At 39.4% G+C, this 13,928-nt stretch overlaps 1 protein-coding gene across 1 annotated transcript; it reads right to left on the bottom strand.

Annotated features, from left to right (window-relative positions):
- Positions 1–815: 815 nt before the first annotated feature.
- Positions 816–1,439, bottom strand: fibinb (fin bud initiation factor b). Its single transcript, XM_070910103.1, has one exon. The coding sequence runs from the start codon at positions 1,437–1,439 to the stop codon at positions 816–818; it is 624 nt and encodes a 207-aa protein (XP_070766204.1).
- Positions 1,440–13,928: the final 12,489 nt, after the last annotated feature.

The following is a 13,928-nucleotide window of genomic DNA, read 5'->3' as shown; positions in this document are numbered from 1 at the left end:
ATATATCCCTTTAGAAGATTTCTGCCATGAATGTACATGGCAACAGTTTGTGTTTCTCACAATATCACATTTTTATTTTTTGGAACACAACTTAATTTAGGAATCTGGACCACATGAGCACAATATGAACAACATTAATTAAGGTCTTATATATATAATTATGACCCCTCTAAGAAACAGGACCATGGGATCAGGTAATAATGCATCCCATCATAGTTGATATTGTATTTTAGTCGTGTAAGTTTGCAACATAAACTAAATTACCAAAATACAATTGACACGCAGTGAATGTGGGGATTTTGGGGGCCCTGAGGGGTCTAGGGCCTTGGGGCAGTTGCCTTCTTTGCTGTTTGGTAATCCAGTTTTGGATACAGGTACCACAAAACCTTGGCAAATTAAACCAAAACTATCTGCAGGGCTACATAAGATACATCTAGGGCAGTGGTTCCCAAACTTTTCTCATCATCTGAGACAAATTTCCCATCCAAACTGCTCAGATTTGTTAATTTTTTTTTTTAAACAAACGGTGATCTGTTGTGTATCTTACAGGAAAAAAATGGAAAAGATGAGAGAAAAGTCTCATTACTCATCTTGTGACCTCAGATATACAACATCTTTTGACCCGGTGGAGGAGTCCTGACCTCCAAGTTGGGAACCACTGCCCTAGAGTTAACGAGAATGTGTAATTTAGGTAGGCTACTTAGATACGCTTTGATTTTATCCCTGATATGATTGTTCAAATTTGTCACCCCTGCCTCTGCCTCATGGTCTCACTTCCACCATATAAGAAAAAGACTTGTAGGAACTATTTTCTCTCAGAACTTCATGTATTCGTTCTTCAGTCTGCTCAGTCTCGTGCCGTGGCTGCGGATGATCAGAGACAGGAGCTCGTGCTTGTCCTTCAGTCCCAGGGAAATGTCCAGCGTGTCCTTCAGGACGTCCCGCGTGTGCACTATCATGTTCAGAAAGTCGTCGTTGAGCCGGTGCTCCTCCTTCAGCTCGCTCTCCTGGCTCTGTTTGAATTTCACCTCCAGCTCCAGCAGAGATTTCTCCGAGTTTGTAAACGCCTCGCTTATCTGAGCCGTCTCCCTCCGCAAGTACTTCCCGTAGCTGTCCTCTCCGTCCAGGTCGTACGAGATGCTTTTCCCGATCCCCTCCAGCACCCTGGCCGAGTCCTCAATCTGCCTCTTGATGATGGTGAAATCATCCCGTATGACGGCGTCCTGGTCCTCGGGGAGACCGCACTTTCGCTCGTCGGTCATTTTGAAAAGCATCTGGCATTTCTCCGGGTCGTCGTTGTCCTCGTAGTCTCCGTCCGGCACGAAATAATGATGAAAAGTGCCGTTAGACATCTCCGGGTGTAAAGGTCCGGTGAAAAAAGCTCCGCACACCGACAGTGATAACATCCCGGCACACAGGAGCAAGTAAAGGAAAGCCATGATGTCCCACTTGTCCCAAACTCACAAAATAGGAAGTACTAAGAGTTTTAAACGTTGTTTTAGATCAAGAATCCGCCGGATGGACTATCTAACTCCAACCACAAACATTTCAATCAGGTTTAAACGTCCAAACTGCGCAGTTAGTTGAGGCTTTGTTGTAGCTTTCACGTCCCCCTCCTCAATATCCTCTTTGTCCAAACAGATAATAAAAAATGAGTGGCGTGAAAATGTTTTAAAAGCCTCAACTTCTCTTCTTTTAATCGAGACTGGCAGCTTCCATCACCGTCGGTGAACAGGAAAGAGATGTATGAAAGTTTGTCTCAGCGTGGAAACAAGTTGTAGCTACACCGACTTCACTTGGTGCCTCAAACGCAACATCTGGATGTCTCAAGTGCCGCGCGCTGGTTTTTGGCTAATAATACCTCTCTGCTACTCTCAAATTACAGCCGCTCCGTCACTTTAAAGGCTGCAGTCAGTCTGGAGGAGGCTACCAGCGGGGCCGAGTCTGTGTTGATGCACATAGCTGGGACTAGTCGGGTAGATGGTTAAAAAAAGTTATTAGACTATTGAGAAAACACACAGGTCAACACAAATAGCCCATAATACTTGAAACCAGTGGCGGAATGTAACTAACTACATTTACTTCAGTAGGCTACTGTACTTATGTACAGTTTTGAGGTACTTGTACGCTACTTTAACTTTTGATGCTTTAAGGGCATGATACTAATACTTACTGTACTTTTACATTTTGAATGCAGTATTTCTACACTGTGGTGCTGCTATTTTTACTTCTTCCACCACTGCTTTTAACACAGTCCAGTACAACACTCCTGTAATTATAGCCTAGTACTTTTATAGCCTACAGATCACTTTTAATACCTGATGACATGTAGCAGAACTGTGGATTCAACTGTATAGTAATGTTGGAGATTTTTGTTGTTGTATTGGATTATTACATTATTTGATTGAATTATACTGCAAGTCTGTCTAATAGTTTTGCTTCCCCAAGAATAAGGTGACCAAAATATTAGAAATAACTCTTAATATAATGTAGTAGACCATAAAAAAAAATGCAATCTCAATATTTCAATCCAATATATTTCAGAGGCATTTATTGAACTTTTTACTGCTCTACATTTGTCAGCTATGGTTACTACTTTACAGATTAAGATGTTACGTACAAAGAATAAAATGAGCTCGCAAAATATGATGCACTGTTATAGATTAAACGGCCCAACGGCATATAAAAGTAGTTAAAATGTGCTCCACCTCAACCTGCTGCAACATTAACATTCTGCTCACAGGTTTAGTCATCAATAATGATCTGATATCATTATGTGTAATGATGATATAACTCTGATAGGGGTCATTCTGCTGCTGAGGGCTTTTACTTGTGACCATTTACCAAATACCAAACACCATACCACTGCCTATAATGTAGCCTTGCACAAAAGTAATATCTACTCTTTAAAGTAGAGTTATAGCTGCCTTTAAGCAACTTTGCCCTATACTTTATCTCTGCCAAGAGTTTAATAATATCTGGAATAACAGTTTAAAAGTCATTATCTAATACCAGAAATGCCTGTGTAGTTGGCAGCTCATAGAATTGAATTCAGGAGGCATAACAACACGTTCACTGAACCTTCTTTAACATAGTGACCACCTGTTCTTTAGTCGCCTGCTGGCATCAAATGACAGGTCCAGATCAGTTCAAAGGAAATACAAATACATGTAATGATCACCTGTTGAGTAATGATAGCTGAAAAGCTTTGTTGTTACAGCTTAGACCTACAATTTGTCGACATTCTCTACTATACTACCCTGATTATAACTGTACTTACTTGGGAAATAAAATAAATTATATGAAATATGTTCCAGTATTGAAACAGTATGCCAATAGCGTTTAAAGTAAGACACACTTTCTGATAAGTTGATCCAAAAAATGCCATTCAAATTAAATTATAGTGCTTTTTCCAGTACGCTTAAGCCGCTACAGTCACAAAAGCAATGCCCCAAGAGAGGAAAAGTTGTTTTTATATGTGATCTTATATCTCAAGTACTAACATGTTAAGAGTGATCTAATTTGCTAAACCCACAATTCCACTCAGTGTGTGCATATCTTTCCAGTGGAAACAGCAAGACATTACACCATCACGTACCTCTGAGGAGTCCAGCGCTCATTTTTCTGACACACAAGTGACTCTTCGGGGTTGTGACCTGCATAAATTAAGCTTGAGCAGCACGTTTTAAGTGGTAAACTCATTGTTAAAAGTAATGTATATCTCAAATGTATTTGTTTATATATTTAATGAAATTTCCTATTATAAAAAAACACAAAAATGTAAAGTGATTGACTATGTTACATAAGTCTTACATAAAGCAGGGTCTGCAATGTGCATCAGGCTGATTTATGATGTGGAGGAATGCCTCGCTGCTCATCATGTCTGTATCTCACCTCAATAACAACTGACAAATTGAAAGAACATAAGTTAAACTTGTCCTTGTCTCAGTTGCTCCAAATGTCTGAAGATTTTACAATTACACATTTTATCCTCTACTCCAGCCGTCATAAGATGTATTGGCTTGTGTGCAGCTCCTCTTTTATTAGAGATCTGCAGTGCTAACTCGGCTAAAAAAGGAATATACTGTCAGAGAGCAGAGTGGCAGCCTGGAGAAGCATAACAGTAGCTGCCCTGTGACATTATTCTGCAGAAGGAATTTCAATGTGGTGTCAGACAAAAAAAAAAAGAAAGGAAAATGAAGTCATGTTATGGGCTCAGGGTGTGTCACCGTTTTGATTTGAAGTCTTTTGTGGCACGCTTACATTTACATTAAATCATTCTGAAGAGGAGAATAACTCCACCTACTCACATAGGACATTCATTAAAAAAAGCCCAGCGAGGAGTTGTTGGTGACCTCCCTCTTTTTTCACTAAAGCTGGAACACGAAACACAATCCAGAGATTTTATTTCTCTTACCAGTTCTCTGCTGTGTGAGCTGCTGAAGCAGCTGTTTTGATTCTCTGTCTGGATATTGGATGAAATTTGAATTTAACAATACGTACCAACATTTAACAGTCTCATGTGTGATAAAGTACCTCCAACTTTGAGCTAAATTGACCAAGCTGCGGTAAGATTCCAGTTTGGCAAACCTCTGCTTCCCATAATGAGGTTGAATCAAAGTGATTCAGTAATCAGGCTCTAAGAGCGCCTCCTGTTATTTTACATTTTCGGGACCAACTGAGACTGACTTCTGCACTGAACTGTATGATGTTACTGGAAACCAAAAGTCCAAACGGGAGCAGGCAGGCGTTTAAAAGAGGCAGAGATCAAAACTCACAAACAAACAGGCAGAACAGGAAAATATGGCCGGAGCACAATGGCATCAAGCTACATTGAACAATCAAAACGCCTGGTGTTTGTGGGCAGGTGTGTGTGTATACTACCTGGCTGAATGCGGCGAATGCGGGACAGGTATGCTGGCAGGTGATGATCAGGTGACTGGGGAATGGTGGGAACCACCTGAGGCCCACTGCTGGTCAGGCAGGGAATGACAGGACTGGTTAGACTCGACAGACAGGTATAATGGCAAGAAAACTTCTGAGATTATATGATGGAGACGTCATTGTGACATACACAAGGAGTGAACACAACAAAATCCACTTGTGTGCAGAGTAATCCAATATGATACTACCAGAGACTTTAGTGCAGCACCACAAAAGTACCTTAGAGTGGAATCAACACTTTTCTGAAACAGTGTCAATTAAACTTGGGCATTATAGGCTTCACAGAGGTGATATTTATTACCCACAAAATTGTACATAAAATATTGAAATCAGTTTCATAAAATGAATCACATCTGTTTAAAAGAGTTGTTGGATTTGCAACTCAGTCATAATTAATCCGACTCAGTTAAACTGAACTCAGAGATGATGATCAGTGATGTTATCGTATTCTGGAAGTCAGAGAACATAAACAATTGATCATTAACATATGATACTGGTCATGTTTCAAATGGTATGACATTGAAATTAAAAAATATACTTTTTATATTCTTATACTTTTTTAATTGAGAGCCCAAAGAGTACTTTAAACACTGTGAAAAGTCTGCCGAACTTCCTGCCAGACTCACCCAATTACACATAACTGAAAGTCTCCTTTGAAAATGTTTTAAGCCGCACTTCTTACAACATTGCTCACTTTGAGCCCTTATGTCACAGTTGGCTTCAGATTATATCCAGACACCATACTTTGTAACGCTCCCCCAAAACCCTCTGGCAGTCTGCTGCACACAGCCCCGAGAAAGAAATGATGACCCAGCATAACAAGTAACTACAAGATGGTGGCAGTGACATCATACATCATGTGGACTTTTAAGAGTCTGTTTGTGCAGCAGCTCAGACCCTGTAAAATATAACACAAAGAGAAACTCCAATATTCATTCTTATCGTTTTTTATTATCAGTTGTTTCTCCTAGTCAGCGAATCCATTGTATTTCTCTGCGCACTGTGGGTCGAGGAGGATTTAGATAGTACAGCGAGGAGACAGCCAGTGCAAAAGATGCATGGCCTTGTCTGAGGAGCCTCAAACTATGTATCTGCAAAGCCAAATGTCCTTTGTATCTGCAAAGTCGACTCTCCTGTCATTTCTGGCGCAGAAAACTGTCTCTCTGCTCTGGTGCTAATGTGTGAGTGTGAGGTTCTCTCTTCTTACAGCTGTAGTACATGATGGCCATCCTGTTGGTTTAGTGTCTTTTATGTGAACGTAACTAACAGAAGCTCTGGACGCTTTCCAGCCTTCATGCCAGGCTTATGTAACTGTAGTATGCAGAACAAATTATACACTTTATTTTGATTTCTCCAGCTATGCAATTGTGGGTGGACATTTCAGACAGGCAGCAGTTGTCCACAACATGATATGCTGCACGTACAGTCTTTGTGGAAATCTTCCTGCTCAGCTAACTAGAGATACACTTTAGCGTAGCACATGCACTGCAAGTGAAATTGCTGTTTTAACAATGCTAGCTCTGTGGCTCTTAGGATGGCATGTCTATCCAAAATTAAATATCTCAGCAACTGTTGGATGGAATGCCGAGACTCTTTGCCCAAGCATGTACGGTCTCCTGAGGATGAATCCGACTGACTTTTAAATTTGTCCAATACTTTGGTTTATGACCAAATACCTGCAGAGCTAATGACATTTCTGTGTTTAGTGCTAATTAGCAAATGTGAACATGCAAAACATGCTTGCTCTGAATGTCTGCCTCTTCCAAAAATATGTTATTGAGTTGCAAACAGTAGAAACAGCAGCTTTAATTTTTTCTTCATGTATAACCTTTCCACATAATCTTCTGATCTGGATTGATAATGGAAATATACATGTTTACAATTATGAACCTATATACGTGTATTGCGCTTTTATCCTTTTGTCAATAAATTCTAATATATTTGACATTGGTGACTGCTGTTTGCATTATGTTATCTTCGTCCAAATGTAATCCATCTATATTTATTCATTTCTTTCTTTCCATTCCTTCTGTCTATCTTCTCCTGCTCCAGCAACCCAGGTTCACAGTATGCCCCCCCACTCTAATGAAGTTATTTCATTTCAGCCTGAGATAATGGCCCACGAACAAATCCATTTGTCTGCACACTCAATGTCCGTGTCATTACAAAAGACATTTCAGAATGGCTGGTAATTCAGTTTTACTCTGGAGAATTGTGTAATGTATATAATGTGTTCTTTTGGCTGTGGTTCTATCGCGTATGAGCCTCATGTGAACCCCTGTCCTGATGTGCTAATGTGGATCCACTTTTGATCTCTTCCTCAGTGATGTTTAAAAGCCATTTCCACTCTGGGGATGTTTATTGCAAGATTAATGTTAACTTTTAGCAAGTCTGTTTTTCGAAACATTAATTACTGTCCCTGAGAGATGTGCAGGATTAAGATAAGATGTGTTTTGGTCTTCTGTCATTTAGTTTCATTAATTAACATTGTTTGTGATTGGTAATTGGATGTATCTGTGAACAAAGTTCTCTTTGCTTGATATGATGCCAGTGCCATTTCATTCAATTAAATTATTTGTTTTCTTAATATTTATTGAATCCTGATGTGCTAAACTGCAACTACAGATAGGCGAGGGTGAAGTTTTCATAGACATCAGAACAAATACACTGGACAAAAACAGTAATGCTCATAATACAGTCACATGAATGAATGAATGAATTTGAACATTTCATTTCAAATCTGTTTCAGACCCTCCTGATTCTTTGATGTCCTGGATCAACTGAAATATTTAACTATTCGTCCAAAACGCTCCTCAAGGTGTAACCCCTGACGTGTTTTATGAATCAAAAGATGAAAAGAGAGTTTTATGGTGCTATTCACAGACATTTTTCTTGAATTCAGATATTTGGATTTTTATTTGAAATCTTAAAAAAACACATGGCAGTCTATTGAATGCTTTTGCCTGAAAGTTTCCAAGTGTTTGTCTGTTTCAAATCATGGTCTTCTCCCCTATGGCCACTGGCAGACTCCAGCTGTTGCTTTTCAGGCTAGCTCATATCCTTTGACTCACTGTGTAAAATAGAGACTGTTCTGACTAATAGACAGCAAAGCACGGACTTGTGCTGGCAGTGTGTCTGTGCACATGTGTGGCTTGATTGATCTTTGAGAAACAGGGAATACTTCTCCACTGTGAACCTCATGTGAACTTGTGTTTTTACGCCAGAATAGAACTGAATTATGGGCCACGGGCGTTTTGTCATTATTTCTGTGGAGACCAATAAGAAATTAAATGTATTCAGATTTCAACATTTTCAGAGAAAATTAAGGTTTCTGTTTGCGGCATTTTCTTTCCAAGCGCCGTATAACATTTATTGGCGAATCCTTAGATGCCAAAAATGATTCACCCCGCATGAAACTGCAATGAAACTTCTCTTCAGGAGCAATGACTTCAGTCTGAACACACAATTGCACATTGTGTTCTTTATGAGATCAATCTTTAAACAGCCACATACAGTAGCTAGCTTAGCATTAAAGCAGAAGTTTGACATTCAATGAAATATACTTGTTCACTTTCTGGTGGAGAGATTGATGTGAAGATTGATAACCATTTCCATGTGAAATCTCTCTGCAGATTTATGAACAGATGTTTGGATGTGGGACGACGTGTCAGATTTGGAGGTTGCTGTCTTTAACCACATGGGTCATTTTCTGTCTCTACTTCTCTTTCTGCCAATAAGAAAACAAAGGATTGGATAAAGGGACAGTCCTCAATTGCCAGTAGGGTGTAGCCTATCCTTAAAGGAATTGTTTGACATTTTGAGAAATGTACTCATTCGCTTTCTCGATTAAATCTCTGCCAGAAAGCGAGGAAGTGAATTTCTCAAAACATCGAACTATTCCTTAAAAGTTTTGCCATATTAGGCCTCCATGGGAAAGATAGATATGACTGTATGTACACATGACAGCGTGAGTCTGCATCCGTCACTTGAAGGCGGTTTCACAATGTGATACTAGAATGACTTGTGTTTCTAAATGTTGAGGCAGGACTTGCTTTGACATGAGTCTGTACTGCCTGCGATAAATGACACTGTGCTTTAACAACCATAAAGTCTTTATCTCAATCATCAAACATTTTTAGTATGATATGATTTTTTTTTGTGCTTTATATTATGTTACACCACCACTTACTGATACTCCAAGTCCAGAAACAAAACCAATTTAAAGCCAATTACCAGCCATAACACATCATTTATACCTTATCTCCTGTTACATTACTTATAATTATTACAAAATAATTAATTGCATTTGCATTTTCATTACATCCCAATCCACACTTCAGCAGAGCAGCAGTTTTATCTGCGGATGACACTGGGTTGTTTTTCTCACAATGTATGTAAAGGAGAAAAATATATCATGCCAAAATGAACTGGGGAGCAAACTAAATGGAAACCGGATGCTTGTTGATAGCTCCAGTGCTGCTCAGCATACTGCACTATAAATTCAAAAAAACAACTGCATTTACAAAGACAAATCTACTCAATTAACAGAGCTACGGAAGAAATATCAGGCATTTAAGAGCAAAACTTAAACCACAAACCTCTTTATTAAGAGACTTTGAAGCTTGGCTGCAGTCGAAGTAGTCCTGCGTCACTCGTCTTCCTCTGAGTGATCAGAGCCATAATGCGCCTTGTACTCTGTCCAATGGTGACTTCAACTATTTAACTACACAATTACTCCCATAAAAGACACAACAATGACTGAAGGGACCTTTACTGAGACTTTGTATGGAGGAACCTTTGAAGTTAAATTGGTGGCAGCTTTGAGATAAATCCCTGGTAGCTAAATGGATGTCTTAATTTTAATAGAGTTCATTTGTATCCTAATATCCTCAATTTATCTAATGATTCTTGTTATTGTAAAGGGAAGCCACAGAGGAATGTGTGCACTGGCACTCTTATAGCAAATATAACTCAGAAATATAATAAAACAAATAGACAAATTTGTTTCCAAGAATAAACAAGGCAAGGTTGTGTGCAGAATGAATCTAAAGGGAATAGAAATAAACCTTTAATGATACAGACAACGACTTTATCTTAAAGCATAGAGGAGACCTGAGATGTGATCTCTTTCCATCTCAAAGCCATAGTCTATAACATCAGGAGATCTATAATCATAAAATGATAATGCCTTGCGTATGCAGTCAGGGGTTGCGTCATTCGGTACATGTCTCATTCAGAAGATAATGACTTCAGGGACTTTGTGGTATTTGAGCTTGGGAAGCATAAATAATGCAGTGCTTCATTCATAGCACCAGGACATTTGGAAAAATAAATATACACAGCAGCCAGTTAATTCTGCACAACTCAATTGTATGATGCAGTTCTGATGAAAACATTTACCAGCGAGTCTCAAGAGCCAAATTTGCTGATTGCGGTTTTATGCACACCAGCAGGATTGGCAAGGGTCTAACTTTGCAAAAGTCACTAAGGGGGGTTGTTTTTAAGTCAGTGTTGAAGTGTGCATGTCTGAATTGACATTATGAGCCTCTGCAGCCACCTGGCGACACTGTGTAATTAGTTTGCCTGTCACTGAGGGGTTTTAAAAGTTTTTGTTGATTAATAACAGTGCCAATCTCCTGCAGATATGCAGATATAGAGGCATCCATCAAACCCTAACCCTTTGGAGGTTCAGGATCCGAAGAGTCAGCAGAGATTTTAATGAAGACCTGATTTTGAAAGTTCATGTCATTACATTGGGTTGAAGACAGATAACGACAACGACACATCTTAAAGCTCTTTAGTACCTTCACTGAAAGATCCCATGAAAGCTTGGGGATTGTCAGTCATGTTATTTGACATGTTATTTACCATAAAACAGAATGTTACGTTAAGACTTAGCATCCAGAGGGAGTTGGTATGAGAGTGATAAACAGTGCAAAAAGGACAACGATGGTGGCCTCAATCATCCTTCACACAGAGAGGTGGAAGACAATAGATCTTTATCCCAGCCTTTAGCGCTGCTGATGATTTTGACAGTGTTGTTGCAACACAAAATACACGCCTCTGATCCATGCTACTGCTTCTAAACATTTTATATTTATTTGATTTGGCTGCATCCCCTTGGTGTCACATCTCACACCTGACTTCTTCTGCCGGGTTCCCTTCAAAGTGAAAGACGCAGCGGACTAAAAGCCCGTTAGAAGAGATACTTTTGTACAGTTATGCTGAACTTATTTGTGAAATGACAGGTAAAGACATATTTTCAAGGCGCTGGTGCCATGTTGGGTACAACTGTAACATCTGAAAGATGTTGTTTCATACATTTTTAAATTCCTGCACTGACAGATACAAAGCAGGAATCATACAGTACAGCACTTTGTGTACTCTCCCAGTTCCTTCATTGCCAATGTGCAAGAGAGTGTGAAGGACAGCAGCCTGTCCAAGAGCACACCCTCAAGCAGCCACAATGAGTTTCAAATGTTAGTCACTGAGAAGACAAATCATGGAGGACTGTAACACTGTAACTGGAGGATAATTTTAAGATAATAATTTCACTCAGCACTAGTTGCTTACAGGACTATAGTGGGTTTACAGTGTAGTGTATGGTTATAGTTTTGCACTTTCTGTGTTGGACCTGGTAAGGGTCTGGTTGCAGTGACTCCTCCATGTCAAAATGCGATGCCCTCTACCCTTGAAGGTTAGGAAGTTAATGGAAAACTTTGAATCAACTCAATTCTTTCAGGCTCTGCCAAGCATGCATGACCAACCAGTTAAAGTGGCCAACTTCCCCAGGGCTCCAGACCCTCAGGGGCGCTGAGGGTGCCAGGTTTACGGTGTGTCAATTGGTTTATGGCAATCTCACAGGTTGTAACTTTGTTTAAGATATATACACCATCGAGGTACAATATCCCCTGAATTAGCAAGTGTCTTAAGGTGGTTCCTGCATTATTACCCAATGCTGATTCAAAATTGCACTTTTAATCCTCCATTGTTTTTATAATGAAATGGTAAATTTGTATTGAATCAATTTACAACAATTTAACATGACACATAGTATATAACTATGTAATATAACTAAGCTGCTCTCTAATGTTGACCAGGAGTCTGCAGACTTAGTGACCTGGAGAGCCAGATCTGCACTTTCCATTTGTCTAAGGGTTTTACTTGATTTAGTGGCAATCAATGAGCACAGTAGTTGTTTTAAATCTTTAAAGTATAAATGCATGACAGTACATGTGTATTCTGCATGTGGTTTTGAAGGCAACAGGGTGCACAACATTAATGCAAATGTAGTTCATTTTGTAGCATTATTTATATTCTCACTGCTAATTAAAAATATGCATATTTAACAGTGCTAAAAGTAGGATGAAAAGTAAAAGTCATTAATTGTTAAACCCCCTCTGATTCACTGGATTGCCCCTCTAGATTGCTCTCCAAGTGTGCAAAGACCTAAGAAAAAGAAATTGACAAGCAAAGAAAGAGAAACCATGAGAAGTACCAACTTCATAAAACTGTTAAGATACCAAGTTTTCCACCCTGTGCTGCACTGAGTGGGAGTTAGCAGAAGCAAAGACCGCAGTGCTTGTTCCAAATTGGGAGAAAAATGGGTAAAAATACAGAAAACCACATAGTAGTGTTGCGTCATCTTTCAAACAATGGCCAAGGTTGGAAAATTGGTTTCAAGAGGTTTGGAATACGCAGTGCTGATGACAGACAAATTCATTGTACTCAGAAAAATAAATTAATCTCCATGTGCTTACAGTATGAAGTGGGAGATGACCAATATAAGGGAGAGAGACAGAGCAGTGATTCAAAATGAATTCAACCACATTGTCACACAGAATTTGATCCATCCACACTCATACTCATTAGTATAAAACATATGAGTGTTTATGAATAACACTCAACCATCTTTGCAAACAATTAGATTAATCCAAAGTGTTGGGCAGATGGGCATTTTTCTCAGTGTATTAGGTGAAAATGAAGAGATGAGTCAGATCTACAACAAAGAGAAGAATAGAATAAGAATTGGTTTGCCTGAGAGATGATTCATTTAACCACAGTGAATCACGCTGGCAGTGTGTTAGGACAATTGAGACGAACCATAGAATCACTTGGACACAAATAGAACTCAAGGGCTGTGTGTAAATTACAGGCTGTGATAGGGACAGGCGTGAAAATCTCCAAAGCTACCGTATGTCCGCAATGGCAGACTAATTCTAAGCCAGGCTGCTTTCATCGAGGCTTGGCGTTAAAAAGCACACACGGATAAAAGTTTTCCAAATCAGGTTCAAACCCAGCTCATAGATGAGGCCCCCATCAAAGTGCGGGTGTGTCTCAGTTTGGCCTCAGAGTTCAAAATGTTCTTTATACCACTTATGACACATGTTGATGCCAAATCCAGAGTGAAATTGTGACTGCAGCATGAAACACGTCTTCCGCCATCACTGATTCTGCCTGATGCGACCGAGGAGTTAAGCACCGCAACTAAATGCTAAGGCCTCAAGTGCAGGAGGTTTTATTTTTATTTTATTTGATAGGGATGATGCAATTTAACATAGTTCCAATACAGAGCATGAAGCTGATGCGCTGCACAGAGAGTTTATAGCTATCGCTAATTTTCAACTCTTGTCCCTAGTTTTTTTTTTTACACATCTGTATTCCTTGTCCAGCCTGCAGCCTGGTTTTATTTATTAGCATACTGGAAGATCTGCTTTAAAAGCTTTAAGAAACTCCCTTCTGGTGATATTTTTGGCCTCATTCAAGAACTAAGCATGGAGCTGGAGCTGGAAGGTGACTAGCCTAGCTTAGCATAAAAACTGGGAGAAACAGATAGCCTGACTCTGTCCAAAATGAACAAAATATGCCTTCCATTGCCTAAAGCTCATTGATTAACTTGTTGTTTCTTTTTGTTCAAAAGAGTTACAACAAGTCCTATTCTCCAAAACGTTAATGTTTAATTGAATGTTCTGTATTATACCACA

Source organism: Enoplosus armatus, chromosome 1 (assembly GCF_043641665.1).
Source record: "Enoplosus armatus isolate fEnoArm2 chromosome 1, fEnoArm2.hap1, whole genome shotgun sequence".
NCBI classification, from domain to species: domain Eukaryota; kingdom Metazoa; phylum Chordata; class Actinopteri; order Centrarchiformes; family Enoplosidae; genus Enoplosus; species Enoplosus armatus.
This window is presented reverse-complemented; position numbering and strand designations above follow the sequence as displayed.